The following is a 20902-nucleotide window of genomic DNA, read 5'->3' as shown; positions in this document are numbered from 1 at the left end:
TGGGATGGAGATGGGGTTTACCTGTTGGTCATCATTTTTTTGGTGTATTTTATTGATTTGTTTATTTATTTTCTCCTGTTGGTGGAGAGAAGCAGGAGGAAAGGACCATGAGAGAAGGACGGGCACAGCCTGTTTCTTGTACTCAGGATCATCAGTTCGGGATTTGTAGGCATCATGGCAGAGGTCGGTCATGTGAAGAGATCCAAAGGGAAATCAATAATGGCTTAGTGTGTTTTTTATCCAGGAGCTTTCCCTAGAAAGCATGAGAAAACACGGCGGGGCTGAGGACACGTACTAATCCATGTAGCTGAGTCTGCTGAGGGTTGGTGAGGTCTACGCTGGCATCTCCCAGGCTGCACAAAGTTCTCCTACCCACCTGGTGTTAGATTGGCACCTGTGTCCTAGATCTGTTGTCACGCATATAAGGGATTGTGGACTATGAATAAGCCTCCACGGCTGGTGGGGGTCAACCCAGGTAGTCCTTGCATCAGGTGAACCCTGAGTTCAGGTCACTTGGGTGATGGCCTGCAGTTACCATTTGTCCCAGAGCAAAGGGAAGAAACTCAGAGTACTTTGAGCCTGCTGCGACACTCTGGGACAGGGATCCCTGTGGCACCAAAGGATCAAACATGCAGAGAAGCCCAGGGGGTTACTCCCCACTTCCACCAGTGTTACTTCACCTCTAAGTACACTCCCAGAGCTCCATCCCACACACCTTCCCTATTCCAGGGGTTCTTCCTCATCACCTGTGTGATTATTCAGGCAAGCCCAGAATTTACTCCAGTGAGTAAAAGTCTACCAAAGTGGCAAACTGAATGCCAGCGTCATCCAGACCCCTGGCAGAGCAAGGGTGGGAAACCAAAAGACTTGTGGATTTTGCACAGCTCCACTGTCCCGGTGCTGGATTTGTGCTGTGTTTTTGGGTAGTGTCACTGCTTCATACTGAAGGGGTGGAGGGGAGGGGGGGGGGTTTAATCCCTAAAATACGTGTTGGGAGTCTTTGGCTTGTCTCCCCCAGCCCCAGAGAGGGGTTCCTCACCTCAGGTCTGAACAGCAGCTGCTGGTTCCCCAAAAATCTCCCTCGTAGGGGCTGCGCTGTTAAAAGGATAAAGGAGGGGGGGGGGGGGGGGGGCGTGGAGGGGGGGGCCGTGGGAGAGGGAGAGGTTGTCGTGGGATGAATACCACTAACCTGAGCCTCACCTTCTCTGCTTTTTCTCCCCTGCCCCCATCACTGCTGCTGTTGTGTCAGGTAGTGGCACTGTTGAGTACATTAACCCAGGGCTGAGCATTGCAGCCACACCGAGTGTGTGTGTGTGTGTGTGTGTCCGCGCCTGATCATTACCATTTATTCCCCCCCACCCCCCTCCCTTACACACCCCTCAACCCCCCTCCCCCCAGTGCTGCAGGGCTCCGGGAGCGAGAGAAACAGAGGAAAGAGACGGAGCCATCAGCCCCCCAGATCTGCTCTAACAAATCGCCGCCCCTTGCAGGGAGGGCGAGGGAGAGAAGGGGAGCGGAGGGACACACACACACACACACACACGACACAACCAGACCAAAAGACAGAATAAAAGACAGAGAAAGGAAAATCCAGCGGGGAGCAAAAACGCAGCCCCCAGACGCCCCCTTTCCGAGACCGTACTCTGAGCGAAGGCGCTGGGGAGGGAAGGGGGGGGGCTCTGTGTGTGCGTGTGTGTGTGCCACTGGGGGTGTGTGAGCATCGATCCCGTTAGGAAAAGGGGGTGTTGGTGGGGTGTCGGGTTTTTTTTTCTCCCCCCCGCCTCCCCTTTGCCCTCCCTCGGCGCGGCCCGGCGTGGGGCGGTGCGGGGCGGCGCGGCGGGGGGAGCGGGGCGGCCGCAGCCCCGCAGCCCGCCGGAGCTCCGGCACCAGCGCGGGCCCCGCTCCGGAGACGGGAGAGACGGAATAAAGGGAACAGCTTCCTCGCCGCCAAAGCAGCCCCTTTTCTCTCGTCGCGGGGTTTTTGCTCTTTTTTCTTTTTTTTTTTTTTTTTTTTTTTTAAAAAAAAGCCCAACCAACTCCTCGCCGGGAAAAGCAAAACCGAAAACGCTTTCTCCCCCCCCCCCCTCCCCTACCCTCGACCCCCTTCAAAAGGCCCCCAAACAACCAACAACAACAAACAGAAAGAAAAAAAAGCCCCCCTCCAAAAAAAAAAAAAAAAAAAAAGAAAGAAGGAAAAGAAAAGAAAAAGCGAGAGAACCAGAGAGACAGAGACAAGCTCCATCGATTTCAAATCCAGGATTTTATCCAGTGCATTGATTTTTTTTTTTCTCCTTTTTATTTTTTTTCCTTTCCCCTTTTTTTTTTTCCTCCTTCCCCCCCCCTCCTTTCTTTTACCCCCCCCCCCTCCCCTCCTTCTTCTCCTTCCCACCCCCCTTTTCCTTTTCATTTTTATTTTGGATCCTGCTAAAATTAGCCGGGACTGCTCTGGGTGTTGCGTGTTAATTTGATTTACTCCGGGATTCCGGCTTCCAAGACGCCATTTTCCCCCCTTTCTCGCTCTATCTCGCTCTATTTATCTATCATTTATCTATCGAGCTATCTACCCGTCTGTCTGTCCGTCCATCTCCCTCTCCCCGGGTGCCTTCCCTCCTCCCCCCGCCCTCCTCCCTCTCCGCTCTGCGTGTGCTGCGCGGCCGTGCGCTCCCCTAATCTGACAGATGAACACCGCCATGGGTTTGCCGCAACACAAGCAAAAGCACCTTTGGGGGCTGTGGCGAGGGATTGAAACCGGGATCTAAAAGAGAAGAGACAAGAAGGGGGGAATCCGAGGGAGGAGGAGGAGGAGGAGGAGGAGGAAGAAAGAAGAAGAAGAGGAAGCTGCTAAGAAGCCCCCACTGCCGTTTTGGGGATATGGGTTAGTAAATGGGGAGGGGGGGGGGGGGAGCAAGCAACAAAAAACCTGAGCCATCGAGGAAAGGTCTGTCTTGATGATCCGGATTGCAGGAGGGTCTTACCCCTTTCTCCCCCCCCCCTTTTTTTTTTTTTCCCCTCTGCATGCAAAAGTTAATGTCTCTTTTTTTTTTTTTTTTTTTTCGTGTTGTGACTTTGCAATGGCGCGGAAAGGGCTTTATTTATTTGGAGGGGGGGGGGAATATTTCTCCGCTGTACAATGCCTCCGAGTCCTCCTCTCCCCCTCCGACCCCTTCCCTCCCCATGCTTTGTGGCTGGTGGGGGGTGTGTGTATGTGTGTTATTGGGGGGGGGGGTGCAAAACCGTGTTGCTGGGAAGGGGTTGAAAATTTTTTTAGGAGTTTGCTTAAATGTGTTTACCCCCCCCGCGATGATACACCCCCACCCCCACACCCCCACACCCCCATTTTGGTAGCCTGTGTTTCCCCATCGGTGCCGGGGGTAGGTGGCAGCTATGTGTGTGCTCGTGGAAAGGAGGGGAAGGGGGGCGAGACCCCCCCCGCTTCGTAAATTGCAGGTTAAGTGGAGCTAGAGAGCAACGTTGTAACCTTATGGAGATTTCGTGTGTGTGAGTGTGTGTGCGTGTGCCCGGGGGTCCGCGGCGGTGCTGGACACGGGGCCGGGTGTGTGTGTGTGTGTGTGTGTGTGTGTGTCGCGAAACGGGGGGGCACATCGCTGCCCCGGGGCGACCGCCGCGTCCCCGCGCTTGTTTTGACATTGAAAAGGACACGCAGCCCCCAAAAGCGGCAATTTGCAGTAGGAAAGGGGTGGGGGGGGGGGGGTGTTGGTGGGGGGGTGTGTGCGATGGGGGGAATGGAGAAGTGGGGGGAGTAATTAGCAACGCGGGACCCCCACCGCCATCCCCCCCCCCCCCCATTCCTCCATTCCCCCTGCTCGGTGGCGAAGTGAGGAGCGTTAATAATGGTTATTAATTAGCCGGTGATTGGGGACCCCGGTGGCCCCTCTGCCCCCCCCCCCCTCCCCCCGGTGAAAGTGGAGTTCAGCTTTGGGCGTTTTGAATATCGCCGGTATCGTCGTGGGGAGGGGGGAATGTGTGTTGGTTTTGGGGTGGTATTATTGGGGGGGGGGGGGGGGGGGTGTGCTAGTGGTGCAAAACGCAGCCTTGCAGCCGCGGGCGGCTATTGTCAACTCCAGCCCTGGCGCAAGGCTGCCTGCCCACATCCGTGCACGCTCACTCACACTCACACTCACACTCACACACTCACACACCCGTTCCTCGTCGGGTTTCCCCGCGAAAATCAGGTGTGTGTCGTGTGTATGTGTGTGTGTGTGTGTCCCGGCGAGGCGGGGGCTCCCTCCCGCCCTTGTTTCCCGGTGTGTGTGTGTGAGTGTGAGTGTGCATCACACCGGGCACCCGCGGTCCCCGGCGCTGCCTGCCCCTGCCTGCGCGTATTTATGTGTCTAAAAAGGCAGTTGAGAGAAGGATTTCCGATTCGTTTCCGCTTCAAATAAACGACACTGATAATCTCGGGCCTGACGCCTGATGATGCTAAAAGGCCACTTCGCCGCCGGGAGCCGGACCCTGGGAGCGGCCGCCTGTTCGGGAAGGGAGGGGTTAGTGGACACCCCTGACACCCCAAACCCCCCCGCGGCGGGCAGAGTCCCCATCCCGCGGTTTGCAAGGGGACACGCGTGGGGATTCCCCGCGGGGGAGGAGGATATGGATGGGGGGGGGGGGGGGGGGCTGCATGGTATGGCGGGGGGGGGGGGGGGCACTGGGCCGCACATCCCGGCGTCGTGGGGGTGTCGGTGACCCCCACCCCCGGGCTGGTGATGAGGGCCGGCAGGGCGGCGAGCGGAGCCGGGCACTGGGAGGAGTCCGCCACAAGCGAATGCGGCCGGCGGGGAGGGATGGAGGGATGGAGGGCGGGGGGATTGGGGGGAGCCGGGCAGGGTTTCTCCCCCCGCAAACCGAGGTGTTTCATTAGCCGCCGGGCCAAGCCGGGCCGGGTCGGGGGGGAGGAGGAGGAGGGGGACGACGACGACGACGAGGGGACCCGCCGTGTTGCCTTTATTTGTCCGTCTGTCAAACCGCAAAGGATGTGCGAGGCGAGCAAAGCGCTGAGCCTGCGAGTCCTCTGCTGTCAGGGAAAGTAATTTGATCCTTTTCGTATTGACAGGAGGATTTCAGGGGTAAAGGACTGCTGGCAAATCCAATCCCGCGTTGAATATTATGGACCCAAGTGGGAACAATTATTGATCCGACAGCCCCTGCAGCCAGGACTAACTTGGTGCAGGCTACAGTAATGATATAATCAGCCGGCTCACGTTAGGCAGCGATAGCACGAACCTGAGGAAACAAGTGTCTAGGACCTTTTATCGGGAGAAAAAAATGCCTGTCGGGGAAAATGTGCAAGTGGCTGCTTCACACACACCTTCCTGCGTTTCCCTGGCCTTGGCTGAGCTCACTCCCCTCGGTCGGAAGCTCCTTCCACTCAAAGGAGAAACTTTTTTCATCTCCACTTGGTTTTTAGCTGAAAGGAGAAAAACCCTTCCAAACAATGAAGTTGTACTTTAATCTCTGCTCTTAGCTCGGAAAGGTTATGTAAAAACGGGGAGGTGGGGGGTGTGTGGGGTGTGTGTGGGGGAAGCAGCAACACTCAGTGAATGGAGACTTCTCTTCCATCTCTTACTGGCTTTGGGTTGGTCTTTTTTTTTTTTTTTTAAACTTCTCAGACTCAAAGTTTTAATTGAAACCAGAAATCTATTGAGAAGTAACTGAGCCAAGAAAACCTCTGTTTTCTCTGCAACTAGGGATGGGGAATAAATAATTTTTTGCTGATGTTATTTCAAGTTGTTTGAGCTCTTTGGTTCCTGCCAAAAAGCCCAGCATAGATTATTAACACATTATCATTTTAGGAGGATGCACTCTCTGAAATGTAATAAAATGGTGTGTTAGGTTTGTGCATAGCCATAAACTATGCTAGTTGTTGGCAAACAAAAGAAACAGTGGCCATGATTTATTATTAATAATAATCATAACTGAGCTATTTAGCTTGACTTGATATTTACTGGGTTTCTCTACTGAGGTTGCTCGGTATCATTTCCAGTAATGTACTTTGATTAAATTGGGAACTGTTTTGGGTTTTTTTGTTTGGGTTTTTTGTTTTGTTTTGTTTTGTTTAATAACTGCTGTTGCCATGTGCTTAATTAACTCAAGGAGTTAAATGCTTGAAAAGGTCCGACCATCATTTTTTGGCTTCAGATGCTTCTTAATCTTCTCTTCTGGTCTGTTTTGACCCATCCTTTGAGCTCCTTTTCCCCATCTCTTAGGTGTAAGTGCCAGCTTACCAACAGGACTCTTGTTTTCCATTACAAGATTTGGCTAATCCCAGTTTCAGTGACATTTTTTGCCCTCTCAGTAGGGCTCAATTGCTTACACATAATCTTTCCCTTCTGTTTTCTTTCCCCTTTGGACAACACCCTCCAGGACTGAAAAACTCTTGCCTTGTGCTCCGAGACTTGCAATTACACAGCAATTTTGACTCTTGACCCAACTAGTAGCAAGAAAGGCTATTGTCTAATGAACCACGTAAAAACTGTTCTGGGATCCAACAGATTGCTGTAATGGAAATGAAAGCTGTCCCAATGAATTGATGACTGATTTGTTTAACCATATGCCTAGGCGGTTTTTCTTGCTCCCCGTTAACTACCCATCTCTGGAGTATCTGTGATCTGTGGGTCTGCGATGATGTTGAAAGGCAGCATTAATAACTGCCAAAACGTGCTCCATGATGCATGGCCAACAGTAGGTCCAACTGAGCAGGGTTTAAGCCATGTTCATAAAATTCAGCAGGTCGTTTTTGCCTACCATAACGTAGGCACAACGGGGTTTTGAGTGTGTTAAGTGCCGCATTTAAGCATGCATTTGATGATAAGGACAGCAAATCTGTGCATAAAAAAAAAAAAAAAAAAAAAAAAAAAAGGTGGTCAGATGAAATCTACGGCAAAATCTAGCCTCATTGCTGGGAAGTCCAGGAGCTCTTTGGGCAGCAGCAATCCAAGATTTAGAGCTAGTCCAAAGCCTAGCAAGAAAGGCGAGATTCTGTGGGAGAACTTTAGCAGAGAAGGTTCCCAGTGTTTTGCTGCAGGGTTTGTGGTTTCTACTGGGACTGGTTTTGCTGCTATTATATGTTCTGTTCTCGTTACTTTCTCTCTTTCCAACTTGATAAAAAATAAGAGTTTCCTTTCCCGTTATTACTGTTGAGGAACTAAAATGACTCATGCTTTTAGGAAATTGTCGACTTGATTAAAGATGGGCTTTAAAACCCCTCCACTCCAGGTTTTAGCCTGGGGAAATGTTGGACCTGAAAACGATTTCCAAACTGTGGAGGTTGGGACTAGTTTGCCCTCCGATATCGGCGTGAAATCAGGTTGCAAGAATGCATTGTTAGCACAGTTGCTTCTGAGGTGCGCTCAAACCCTTAGAGACCGTTTATTTTTCCTTCTCCCAACGTGAGGGCTTCACTTGATGTGGCTTCGAAAGTTCACTGCATCTTCGGACCCGCTTAGAGCCCTGCTGGATGCTGAAAATCAGTGCAGCTCCCCAACAGGCATCTGGATTCTGCATTCATGTTTAACTGGTTGTGTAGAGAGCAAGGAGAGGGGGATAAATACATGGCGGGGTGGAGGGAAGAAAAAAAAATAAAAAGGAAGGCAAAATCATTTCTTAAATTGAGTAAAAGCAGGCAGAGAATAATGCATCTTGTCTTTCAGAGCTGAGGAAATGTGTGAAGGAAGTAGGGTGGGGTAAATTCCGTTTATCAGCTCTTCAGAGGGAGCAGAGTTAGAGGCTACTTTATCCTTTTGGAGTGGGATTTACTTTGCAGCGCAGATCGTGCAAACACAACGATGAGCTTTTACTGTAAGTGGTGGGACAGCTGGGTATGATAAGCAATCTTCTGACCATTTAATTCAGGCTTTTGTTGTATTTTATGACACTGAAAATTTCGAAGAGATCTCAGGTTAGTTACCTCTCTCTCCAAAAGGCCAAACTGAAACTCTGGTCCTCAAACACCCTGTTGATTGGGAAGATTTGTTCTAGGCTTGATTACGATCTTTATGGCTCTGGTTTACTTCCAAGTCTAGCTGGTGAGCCTGGCAAGGTCTCAGGCCTCTGTACCTCTATGTTATTTGCCTGGCTGCTTGTCCACTGAACCTGTGTGCCATTGCTAGTGTGTGATGATGACCCTGTTGACTTTGGATATCAAGGGGAAAGTGATGGGGCTGAAGCACAGGTGACAAAACAGGAAGGTGGCCAGAGAAGTACTCTGCAAATACGGTCATTGGGATGGCTCACAGATCCCAGGGTCAGGTTTACTCTTGCTTATCAGTGGGACAGTGGTGGGGCTCGTGTACGTGTCCATCCAGCACAGGGCCCTTGCAGGGTAAAAAAGGAGTTGTGCAGATGATAAGGATGAGTTTGAGTTGTCTTCCCTATGTAGGGCTGGTGAGTCTGAATCACTGTTTTGAAAGCAAGCTCAATGTGTGGAAAAAACATGCAGGAGGAGACCAATTTCCATGCAAACATGAGGTCTGAAGGTGGTGGCAAGGCTCTGACCTGCCCTGGTGAATACCAGAGCACAGCATGGCCCAAGGCTCATCTCTGCAGTTGTGATATATTGGGATGTAAATGCCTGGCAGAGTCGGGTGCTGGGGCTGTGGGTAAATGCCATTGTGGAGTGACTTATTTAGCTTCGTACTGCCTCTGCAGGAGTGAATTCCTGTTCCTGTAAGGGTTGCTGTGCAGTCCTGGGCTGTGAAGGGCTCTATGAATGTGTCAGTGATGATAGCAAAGTCTCCTCTAGTACGTAGTAGTACAGTATCCCCTGTAACAGTGCTTGGGAAAGCTGTTCAGAAGAATGTGTGGTAGGGAAGCATGGGGTAACCCAGGGCTCACTTAAATACCTCAAAATTAGAGATGGGTTAAAGATCGGAAGCCTGAGGTTTTATGTTACTTTGAAATTTTTGTTAGCCTTAACCTTTAAAACTGAGAGATATATATGTATACAATGAATCACTCTGTTTCTGTCGTGGTATTTTAGCAGATGGAGAAGTTGGTTTTAAGATGGAAGGAAGAAAATGATGATACTCAAACCAGAGGTCAAGCTGCAAGGCATTACAACCATGTCTTTCCTCAATATGAATCCACATATCCTGAATATCCTACTGATGAGATTTGTAAGACTTGGACACTGACCTAACTTCCCCGTTAGGCCCAGTGTATTCTAGAACAACACTGTGATCCATTCCTACCTCTCCCTGAGTCTTGCTAAATTTTTGGCTTTGGAGAATGCAATGACGTTTCTACTGAAACTCCTCGGAAATCCTATTAGTTTGCTGGACAAGGAAATCCTTCCTGTAGTTTTTCTTTCTTTTTTTTTTTTTTTTTTTTTTTTCCTCCCTCTCTAAAGCCTTCCTATGGAGCTCTATAGTGGGGATTCAATAGAATTCTGCACAGGGGAATAACTCTCTACTGAATACTTCAGTTCTTTTTCAGAAGGGATCAAAGACGTGAAGCTTAACTGGGGGGAGTTTAGTAAGTGTTCAGACGGGATTGTATACATGTAAAGTATTATAGCAGGCATCTGGGCAAAGCGTTATTATACATGGCCATTGTTCCTAAGCTTGCAAAACAGTTTAAAATATTAACCCATATATTCACATCCTTGTAACTTCCATAAACCTTCACCTAATGGGCTGAAAAATGTCATGCTTTCTCTTTGCCTGATGACAATTTTCTTCCTGAAAGGTTGAGTAAATTCTCTCCAGCTGTCAGTTCCATTTCTTTCCCCTCCAATTTATTCAGTATAAGTGAGAGTGGGGGAAGAAGAGGAAACATTTTTCCATTTTAAATTATTCTAACCACATGCTTTTAACCAGGGCAGCAGTCTAACATGCTGGACTTTGAACTGATAAATGGATATAAACATAGGGCTTCTTGAAGGCCTCTGTCTTTTGGTGTGTGAGGAGAACAGAAAAATTGAGTTCATGTTTTGTGATGCCATGACAAATTAAGTGTCATTGTAGGCATCCTAAAGTCGATGGAGATCTTTTAGTCTGTTGGCTTAAAGAGAGAGGCACTGTCCTTACAAATCCTAGTGTGTACGTGTCATATATGGCATTTACTATAGGTGTCGGTTACATTGGATCCCAGTTCTATGTCATAGAAGATAGTCACAGAAACATAGGTCCTGCTTCTCCATCCTGTTATCAGAGTTGAAGGCACATCTGCTCTTAAAACATGCTGCCTTTTAACTGTAGCTTTCAGACCAGGACATTTTCTTCAGGTTTAGTTCAGTGAACAGACCTCCCAGGGCCCTTAAGGAAAAACTCTGAAAAAAATGTTGTGAGCAACCATTAAAATAGCAATAGGCTGCAGCGTGCCCCTAGGTAGGAACTGGGACCCTATTCAAACCTACATCCATCTCTAACTGGGCAGCAGTGGTATGGATGCCTCAGTTCAGGTGTCTCTTGACCCATCAGAGCCTACAGACCAAACCTTGCTTGGTCAGGACCCAAGCGAAGGACTCAGATTAGGAGATGGAGACCCATATATCATCAGTGGAGAGAGAGAGGGCACCCATGGCTGACTTGACTTTGGATTCCTCCAAATTCTGACCCCATCCCAACCTTTAACATCCTCCTGAACTCAGTGGCATTACAAGGGAATAACAGCCAAAAGTCCTGGTCCTGCTTGAATAGGGATTTGAGTCATGAATCCAGTGCTCACTATCCTATTTGCTGCCTCGGAAGGATGCCTCACAAAGAGCACAATCAAGTGGTTCATCTGGAGAGGCCTTTCGGGCGTGCAGGTACTCGGCAGACTCTTATCTCCTGTCTGACTCAACTTCTCCCAGCACTTCTGTAACTGCTTCCTCTTCAACCTCATTAGAGGCAAAGGTACTCCTTTCCTTTGCCCACAGGAGCTGTCAGTTATCTTGCCTTTATTCTTGGCCTCAGGTCTTCCCACTAGCACGCTCCCGACTGGTTTATGCCTCTTGACGTCGCTGTCCCGGCACTGTGGGCTGCTCTTTGCCCCGTGCACATCCAGCCACGTCCACTTGAGTCCTGCACTGCTTTTGCCTCCCGCTTTTTCTTCTTCAGTCCATCAGGCTTTAAGGGTATTTTTTGTTTTGCTGACCCTGACACTCTCTCCTCCCTCAAAGCCTGGAGACTGATATATTCTGCAAGGCAAAGAAGTCTCAATGCCTTTCTTCAAATACCCCAAATTATTATTATTCTTCTTGAATGCCCTATATATGCCCTATTTTCCCACAGTCTCCCCTTGATGCTGGGGATGCTTGGTACATTATACAGCACCAAGAAATACACCACTGCTTGCTCAGCATGAAAACACACAGTGCAAGCCTGCATGGACAAAATCCAACCTTTTTTATTCCTAGTCTCATCTGAAGCATGCAGAATTGAGTAATATGGGATGTGTTGTTTGTACAGCCTCTGGACTGGGCACAGGATAGACCCTGGACCGAAGCCTTTTTGGTCCTCCTTGCTCCATCACTTACAGCTCTGAAGAATGGGTGCTGAGCCAAGACCTGGTGCATTCCCTATCAGATGTGTTGTTTTATTTTATATATTTCTTTGTTGTTCTTGCTTGGTTTTGGTTTTTGTTTTTTTCCTGAAAGGTGGGAAAGCTAGTATATTTGGCACTTGTGCAAGTGAAAATAAAAGAATGAAGGAAGGGGAAAAAAGAAAAGGAGGAAGGAGGAGTCCTGTGGCAGCAGCAGTAAATAAAAACAACCCCCTCGTTAATGATTTATATAGAGAAATCATTTTCTGCATGTTTCAGGGTGCAGAGGGAAATGTTTGATCATAGGGAGGAGAGATTATTGCCCTACCACAACGGTGTTAGAAGGAGGCTACTGTGTCTGATGGCTGCTCTCCAAGAGCAGAGTCAATCTAGGAAATTTTGGTAACGCAGATGATGGAATTGTGCAGGGCTTTGCTTTCTGTGGCTGGTCTCTGTGCCAATAACCTTTCCCTAAACACCCATAAAACTTTCCATTTGTAGCCTGGAGTGGCTGCCACTACCTCCAGGATGGTGCAAGAGCTGGGTAGAACGGAGTAAGCATTTGAAGTTCCCTTCTGTTGCATGTTGACAGTTTTCCCCAAGGAATTTTATATCTGTTGTTAATGGAATAAGTTTTATCCTTGTAGTGGCACACACTATTGCACCCAGCAGAGTGATCAGGGTATTCTCTTGAATCATCTCAGGAGTCACCTTTGATTACACATTATGCTGAGAGTGATGATGCTTGGTCTGGGAGCCCGGCAGCCTGGAGTTGACCTGTCATAGTCAAATCTCCTGGCTTGGCTTTTTGTGTTGTAATGAGATGGGGCACAGCTGGCATCTCATTCTCCTCTCTAATGTCCCAGAGGCCTAATCTTCTCAAGGGTGATGGGGAAAAAAATGACAGAACAACTCTTGATTTCATTGTGTTCAAACACGATTCCTTGATGTAAATCTCGTGAAACAAGCCCAGCTTTAGAACAGTCCTGCAGCAGCGTTTGTCTTGGAGGGCACAAGTGGGAAGAGGTTGGTCCTTTAAAGACCAGAAGTCGGCATGAGGAGGTGTTTACTCCCTTCCCCAACACAGCTTTAGGTTGTGAGTAGAATTATAAAACCTTGGCACAGTTCTCAAGCAGGAGCTTGTAAAAGTCCTTGAGCAACATGATGGACATCTCTCCTCCTACTGCAGATGGGTGCTTCACTATGCTGGCTGTTGCCGCAGCTATACCTTGGGCAGTAACTGGTTTTATGGGCCTTGTGATTTATGGCCGTGTCAGTTGTTTAATCATTCAGTTGGCCCTCCCTTCAGCGCTGTACGATAGTTAGTTACTTACATAAAAAAGGTGACTATCTGATCTAATTATGGAGACTCAAACCTAATTATGGAGTCAAATATGATTCCATAATTTACTCTTAATGTCTCTATGTTGAGAAGACAGATACACACGTGTGTAATGTGCACACTTACATGCCTCTGTAATTATGGATATGCTTGGGCTCTCATTTATTTCTGTCTCTTTAACCTGGGTGGGGATGCTTGCAGCCTCATCTGGCTGTGAGAGATCTTCAGGTTTTCCTGTCTTTTCCCCTCCAGTGTGGCTTTTCCTGGCTCCCTTTGCCAGACTTGGCCACACCGAGGCAGAGCCATCAGTCAGTGTTACTCAGTCACGCTGGTGGAGGTGCAGAGGGCTGGTAGCACTTGGACTCAGGGCAATCTGATGAAAACAGGTGAAGATTACATTTCTGCTGTTGTTGTGGTAACTGCCGTTAATCCTTGCTCCTTGTTTTCATGTGGGTAGACCACACCTGGGAGAGTTTGCATCCTTTCCCTTCAGAGAAAATCCTTACCTAACTCATGCAAAATCAGAGGCAGAGGTGGAAAGACTGGACCAAAAGCAGTGTTGGAGAAAGGGGGACCACATGGAGAGGAAACACCTTTCTTCTTCTGATACACCCTATTAATGAATCACATGCCTTAGTTATTTTTATAGATAATCTGTGGATTTATGGTCATTCCACTCAAAATTATTCTTATCAGTTGAGGATCTCATACCATATCTGTTGTATAGCCACATCCACTTTATGCGTGTCTATATCCAGGTATATCTTACAGATGGGAATTCTAACAGTGCGTTTAAAATTATCATTCGGTAGTAACCAATTTGCCCAGCACTGGAGGCAGAGGTCAGATAATACATCCCAGAAGCACGGAATGGTTGGGGTTGGAAGGGCCTCTGGAGATCGTCCAGCACATCACGGTGCTCAGCACAGGGTCACCTAGGGCAGGATGCTCAGGGTTGTGCCCGGTTGGGATTTGGACATCACCAGTCCATCTCTGGTTCTTTATTAAGAGATGATGTTCATTTGTTTTGCTTGGAGGGGAAATCCTTCTGCCTTGTTTCTGTCCTGATTGACGCAAGGCGGGTGAAAGGGAGAGGGTGTTTCCTATGGCATCTATAGTGTGGACGGAAAATAGCTGTCACAGACATTTTTCCAGCTCCCTGCCAAAGCTGGGTGGTTCTTTCAGAGTATCATGGCCACAGGAAGTAACTAAGGCTGTGGTCCAAAGATGCCATAAATCCAGGGCTCTGAGCAGCAGATTAAATACGCTATTGGTGCATGATACTGATTCAGTATAAACTCATTCTCCTGGTTCAAATTTGTTCCAAAAATTTTCTAGTGACTTAATTTTATCCCAGCAGACTTTGTATGGCGTCATACTGTGTCACTTGTCTGCACCATGCTGGCTTTATGGCTCACAAGTTTTACCCATCCTCTGGGACTGCCTTTAAGGTGGCATTGAGAAAGCCTTAACCCTCATCTTGTGTGCTCTGGTTCACTCAGTAGAAATGTGATCAGATGCCTGCTCCTGATCTGCATCAAACTTGTGTTGCTGGTGAGCTGGCAGTGCATGGACCATGACTACAACCGCACTTGACATTCCTATCTTTTTGGCAAAGCAGTAATGAAGAAAGATGTTGGGGCTTTTTTTTTTTTTTTTTTTTTATTCCTAATGTAGGTTAACTGAGTTCAGTGCAGCTTGCCGCATGCCAGGCTGTTGGGTTTTTATATCCCATGATGGATTCTGAAGTTTCACTGACACTTCTCATAAAAGCAGGTTTCTGACCAAAATTTTCCCTCGGGTGTAATGTGGGTTGTCCATTGGCCTCTGCCCCAGAGGCAGCTGCATTTCAGCGGTGGCATATATAATTGAGGAAGCAACTCGTGAGTCTTTGGAGTGAAAGGTGATATCATTAAATATTGCTGTATAGTCTCCAGTGCTTTGTGGTGAAGGGTTTTAAAAGGATGGAGTGTAAAGAGGCTTCCAGGATTTCTGATATTTGTCAGAGATTAGGGATTTAACTGTATGTCACATGAGAGAACGTGAGATCCAAAGGCAACACAATAGACGTGGCATTCAAGAAGATGTGAGCTCCACTTCACTATGACACTCTCAGACTCATGCCTCAGTTTCCCCTCACCTGAACCTGTTCAATAGAATTTTTTCTGTTTTTCATTTTAGGCCATTTTGGACTCTACGGATAAAATGAAGGCAGTCACAGGAGCTGCAGTCATGGCTGGGATTAGTGTGCTATGGGATTCAGGCAGCATCTCTTAATGCTGCTCCAAGCTCTCTGCTGGCACTCCCGGTGCTTGAGCAAATCAGAGCGGCGGCACAAACTTCTGGGCAGCTGAACCTGGCTTGCTTGAATTGTCTAATCAGTGTTTGCTTGTTACTAATGTGGTTGCTCCTGTGCATGAGACAAAAGCCATGCCAAGTGTTATACCCACTGTCACCTCATAGAGAATCTGGAATAGGTGGATGTCTTCCCCCTGCTGTGGGCTCTCACCTCTATTTTTGTCTTCAGCAAATGTTCATTTTAAACACTTTATAGCCCTGGCATCTGAATACTTGCAAGCATGAGTAGTTGCCTGAGGCAGGAGAAGGGAGGGTATTCAGAACCCTTAATGGGAAGCATCTAGTATGACCCAAAGGGAGGTCTTGTACTTCAGGCCTTTGCCTCCAGAAGTGTGTTTGAGGTGCCCAGAGGAGCTGATAAGAAACACGTGAGCAGCTGTAGCAAGGCTGAGCACGCAGGCATTTGATTATTTCTCAGTACTTACCAGAGGAAACGTGAATCTCTCCTTAATTAAGAGCTAATGCCAACTTCTGTGAAATTTGTTGTCATTCACCTGTGAATTATCCTCCTTAAATTTAACTTGACTGCAGGAAGCCTGCTAGAGGTAATACTTTCCTCTGGGAGCTTAATTCGGATGGTAAAATGCCTCTGTAGTTGTTTATTGAACCGGATTTAATGCTGGTGAGTCTCGGAGGCCTGGAAGTTCAGTTTGGGTGAGCACTTAAAAGTCTAGACAGACCCCATCTCTTGGGCGTTTAAAACAGATCTAGATGTCTCCTGGAAAATATGCTTCCTCCCTAGATTTCCAGATCCGCACATTGCCAGCTAAGGCAGAAGAGCTGGTGGAGGGAAAGTGTTCACCGCTGTCCCTCCGGTGCTTCTGCTTGCAGGCGGTCTGGAGAGGGGAGATGGGGATGTTTCCGAAAGAGTTTACCCCTTCAGAATCCCGAAGTGAGGTTTCCTAATTAGTCAAAGCACAGGTAGCCTGCCCAAACAAGAAAGACCAGTATAATGTCCCTGCACCCGAGTCATTTAACTATTAACCCTGGAGGAGAGTAAGGAGATACCTAAAACAATGACCCAGTTAATTCCGCACAGCCTTTACGTGCAGGGTTATTTGTTGCGGGTCTGGTGATAATCATCATCTTAAGGCTCTCAGCAGAACAGGAGGCTGATATTTTTAAGTGGGATTTTAAGGTGGGTTGTGGCATGAACTCACCTGACACTGATGTAATGCAATGACTTTATTCATGTATTGCTTGTTTCTACTGACCTGGAGGCACACAGCCAAGCAGGGATGTGTGTTTGGGCACCATGACCTAGAGCCTGGGTCCAAGACCCATAGCCAGGCTTTGGAGCAGAAACCTGGCTTTTTATTCACCCTCCATAAAACATTACCCAATGACTCCAGACCTGAAAGTCCCTTCCCAGCTCAGAGCCAAGAGTTTTATTCCAGCTCCCATCCAACGTAGGCTCCCAAGCCAGTTGGTTCATTACACCTGTGGCTGTGGTCCCTTCTCTGGTGCACCCTTGGTAGCTGTGGTCTCATTCTGCTCCCCTGCCTGCTGAGCTAGATGCTGTCTGCCAGAAGTTTCCTCTTTTTTACCAGCGTGAGAGAGGTTAAAAGCCTGTGGGTGGAGGCCCGCACAGAGTGCCCATTGTACATGCGTGCATACCAGAGCAGTAACTCCCTGGAATGCTGCACTGCTGAGCTTTTACCACCTTGTGTTTGTGTTGCAGCCCAGGAGTGTGTGTACATTTCGTCCCTCTCCAAGGAGATTAACAATGAGAAATGGCAGATAAATAGGACAGCCTTTTTTTTTTTTTTTTTTTTTGATTGGACTGTGTGGAAGAGGAAGGTCATCCTGACTCCCATCACTTCCATAGGCACAAATGAGAGGCGAGGTGTAAGGCTGGTCAATTAGGTGGAGCAGCTCCTTGCAACTGGGTGGCTTTAATGTACTAATTGCGTTAGTAATTAGTGAATACCGCATGGTAAACACTTGGGTTCAGAACTATGTAAGGGCATTAACTAACCCACCCTACGATGGGTTTGAATGAGGTAAGCGTAATCCTGGTTTCGCAAGTGGTGAAATGGAGAGACTTGCTGACCGCAGGGTGAGTCAAGGCAGGCGTGCAGGAGACCTTGGGTCTGTTAGTTCTTAAATGAGACCAGTGCCAGCAGATCTGGGAAATTAGTCTCCTCCTCATTGCCAGGAGATGTGCAACTTAAGCATGAGTGGTTTTATGGTGTACTTTTATCTACGATGAGCTACAGAAACCACCTCTAAGGCCAGATGGCAGTTCAGACTCTATGATTGTTCTTTTTTTTTTTTTTTTTTTTTCTCCTCTGTTTGGGCTGTCATCTTATGCTATTTATGGGGACTTTATCTGAGTTTGTGTCTGCTGGGACCTGGGTGGAGGTCACCCAATGATTTCATGGAGCTCTAGGATGCTCAGGACTTTCCATGAGTAGCCATATGTTCCAGGGTCAGACAAGTGACCCATGGCCATAGTCCGGTGGAAATGTGGATCTATAAATAATAAAAATTCTTGTTATTACTTCTTTTTGAATTTTAAGCTTGTGCAAGGTATTTTTAAAAAGCAGAAAGAAGCCATTGTTACAAGGACATGTGATTTTTCTTGGTGAGCAGTGCTTTAAAGTAGTCTACACTGATAATGCTGTTATGATTTCATGACAGGTAGCAAGATTATTTTTGTTTCTCCTTTACAGTTTATTGCTGCTGAGAAAGACCAGGGGAATCCCTGGCTGTGTTCAGAGCTTGCTTGCAGTTTTTTGGGGGGTGGAGTTTGTCAGCATAGCAGAGCTCATCTAGCAGGGAGCTAGTGTTCAAAGAGTAGATCTGCATCCCCAGCACCTACTCCTGGCAGTGCCTTATTGTTTCCTTTGCTGTATGCCAGAAGTGATACTCCTCTGACCCACCAGGGAGCTGTTTCTGCTAAAGTACCAGCAAATATCTTTTATTTCTTTCTCACATGCTCTTCTGCTAGTTTTGTAGCCTCACCTGGCTTGCCATGATGGGCAGTGGGGAGTGGCTATATGGGGGATTTTAGGGAGAGTGTATGAAAGAACCTCAACACCTTTAAAAACACCCTACATGTATTTTATTTTTTTTTTACCAAATGTTTCGTATTTGGCTTAGCCTTTCTATGTCATTGGGTGATATGTCTTTTGCCTCAACTGAACATTCACAACCTCTTCCACTAACTTTGGCCAAGACTTTGCAAGGTACTGAACACAAGTCCTTCCATCGCAAAGGGTTCAATCTGAGATGTTTTAAAGAGAGCCCATATCTGAAAGGATAAGAGTGCAGTCTTTGCTTCAGTCAGCCCAAGCCTTGGCCTCAGAGCAGGGATACTCAAGGTCGTGGAAACTGGAAAACATTGAGTTTAGCTTTCTTCTATCCCCCTTAATACTCAGGTGCCTGATATGCCCTGCAAGAGACTCAGGTAGATCCTCCTGCACTTCCAGGATCCCAGGGAGCATCTTGGGATGCAGACAGTGGGTGCCTGGCCCGTGGAGTAACAAATAGTTAATCCAAAGCGGAGCCCCCTTCAGAATAGCTGGCAGCTGAGGGCATCTCTCTCTTGCCTGGCAAGTGGGAAAATAGGCAGTGTGAAACTCTTCTGCCTGATTCACAGGGCAACACCATGTTTTCTGTGCTCTGAGCACGGGGTTATTTTTTAACTTGAGGCAAGCAAGTGTCTGCCTCTGTTTTTTTTCCTTCTAAAAAACCCTGTGACAGTGAGCATTATGAAGTGATGAGGAGGTTCATGGGTGTGGAGAACTGGTTTCCCCCTCATTTATTTCCCAGGTCTACAGTTGAAGGCATTTGCATTTATACATCATTTTTGATTATATATTTTATATATCCATGTTCATCAATTCAGCAATATACGTGGCTATTGTTCCTTGCTTTACGATACCAGATCCAGCCCTTAGAAATGCTGACCAGCCTTTGTTCCCATTTTACCTCAAGAAAGGCCCTTGAGATTCCGCAGGGGAAGCCCAAGCGTGCCCCATTTCAGTCATCTCCACACTTGCGTTCGATGCGTGTGCGCATGCTAACTTCCTTTTTTTCTTCTCCTTTCTTTTGACAGTGGCAGATTTGGTCTCTTCTGAGCTCCTTGCAGCCTCTGGGCGATCAGGACGTTGAATTCGGCAGACAGTTACCATTCGTTCACTGGGATCGTACCTGCCCTTGCTCTCCTCATCCCCTCCTGCACTCCCCTTCTCTCCGATAAAACTCCAGGGCGTTGCGGTATTGCTATGGAGCCCAGGGAGACTTTGGGCAGCTCCCGGCAAAGGGGAGGCGAGGCAGACTTTCTGCCAGCCACTGTCACCTCTGCAAAGCCTCCGCCTGGCTCCGGCTGCACGGGGGAGACGATGCTGCCTGTGGCGGGCTCGGGGAAGGGGATCCCGGTGAGCGGTGAGAGGCTGGAGCCTGAGGAAGAGGATGAGCTGGGTTCTGGAAGAGACGTGGATTCCACCTCCAACGCGGACAGCGAGAAATGGGTGGCGGGAGACGGCCTGGAGGAGCAGGAATTTTCCATCAAGGAGGCTAACTTCACGGAGGGGAGTTTAAAACTAAAGATCCAGACCACCAAGAGAGCTAAGAAGCCCCCAAAGAACTTGGAGAACTATATTTGCCCTCCCGAGATCAAAATCACCATCAAGCAGTCTGGGGAGCAGAAACTTTCCAGAGCTGGGAAAAATAGCAAAGCAACTAAAGAGGAGGACAGATCACACTCCAAAAAGAAGGTAAGTCCTATTCTTTCCCGTGTTCCCCCTTTCTCCCGAAAGCAGAGGGAGTGGGTAGGATTAAAGCTGCTCAGATTGTGTCCGAGGCATAACCTTTGCAAGGTTTGCAAAGCCCTGCTTGGCTGTGAAGGAGGTAATACAGAGCGGGTATCATCCTGCACTGCCGCCTATGCTGTGGGGATGATCTTGAACTATCCTTCAAACGAACCAATTTGGAAGGGATCAAAAGTTCAGCCGGGCCTCTTCTATTTTTGTGCGTAATTGAGATTTTAAGATTAATCATTATATGAGTGATAAATGAAGGAGCCCACTTCTAAACTGCTTTGTGTCTGAGCTCTAATGCTCGAGCCTTTCAGCAGTTAAAGCTTTTCACTACACTTTTAAAATACAGGTATGTGCACGGCGAACAATTGAATCCATTCCTGTACACGGGGCGAAGGGCTCCATTATTCTTGATTACAGCATTGTGCTAGCAACACTATAGTTACGCTTCAGAAAATACTTCCATTATAAGTCTCATTTTCTTCCAGATGCATATCATTTTCTTGAAATATCCTTCTGGAGATAAATTTTTGGTACTTTAAGTTTGGGTAAAAATTGATCTTCATTTAGTCAAGGAGAGAAAGGGAGGGGAAAAGAAAGAAAATCCTTTCTTTGTATGAGCTGTTTTCAGGAGCACCCTTTTGTTTTGCTGTTGTCTTGATTTTTCAGTAATGTCCTCTACACTTAGCCTTTAAAATAAATTTAGTTCAAGTGTTTTAAGTGGTACTGGGGACACACACACACACACACCCCCCTAGTGATTACTCAGGTTATTTTGGATGTAGTGGTGTTTTCTGTCCTAGGTGTTAGACAAAGGAGCTTTGGTTGGGGTGAGGTGTTACCACAGTGCAAATACTTTACTCTGCCTCCTTAGTAACACATGGGCATCATGATGAATTCAGATTGGAACCTGGATCTGATGAAAAGCTAAGGACTATCTCCAAAACCTGGACAA

At 47.7% G+C, this 20902-nt stretch overlaps 1 protein-coding gene across 2 annotated transcripts in view; it reads left to right on the top strand.

Annotated features, from left to right (window-relative positions):
• The first annotated feature begins 2110 nt into the window (after window positions 1–2110).
• The window catches only part of SETBP1 (SET binding protein 1), a 264896-nt gene continuing 246104 nt past the window's right edge, over window positions 2111–20902 (top strand). For both annotated transcript variants that reach the window (XM_074931316.1, XM_074931315.1), the window contains exons 1-2: window positions 2111–2875; window positions 19245–19905. In XM_074931316.1, coding sequence (XP_074787417.1) covers window positions 19414–19905 — 492 coding nt within the window. In that variant the 5' untranslated portion in view covers window positions 2111–2875; window positions 19245–19413. The remainder of the gene's footprint in view (window positions 2876–19244; window positions 19906–20902) is intronic.

Source organism: Athene noctua, chromosome Z (assembly GCF_965140245.1).
Source record: "Athene noctua chromosome Z, bAthNoc1.hap1.1, whole genome shotgun sequence".
NCBI classification, from domain to species: domain Eukaryota; kingdom Metazoa; phylum Chordata; class Aves; order Strigiformes; family Strigidae; genus Athene; species Athene noctua.
The sequence above is the reverse complement of the archived record's forward strand: the minus strand, read 5'-3'. Positions and strand labels throughout refer to the sequence as shown.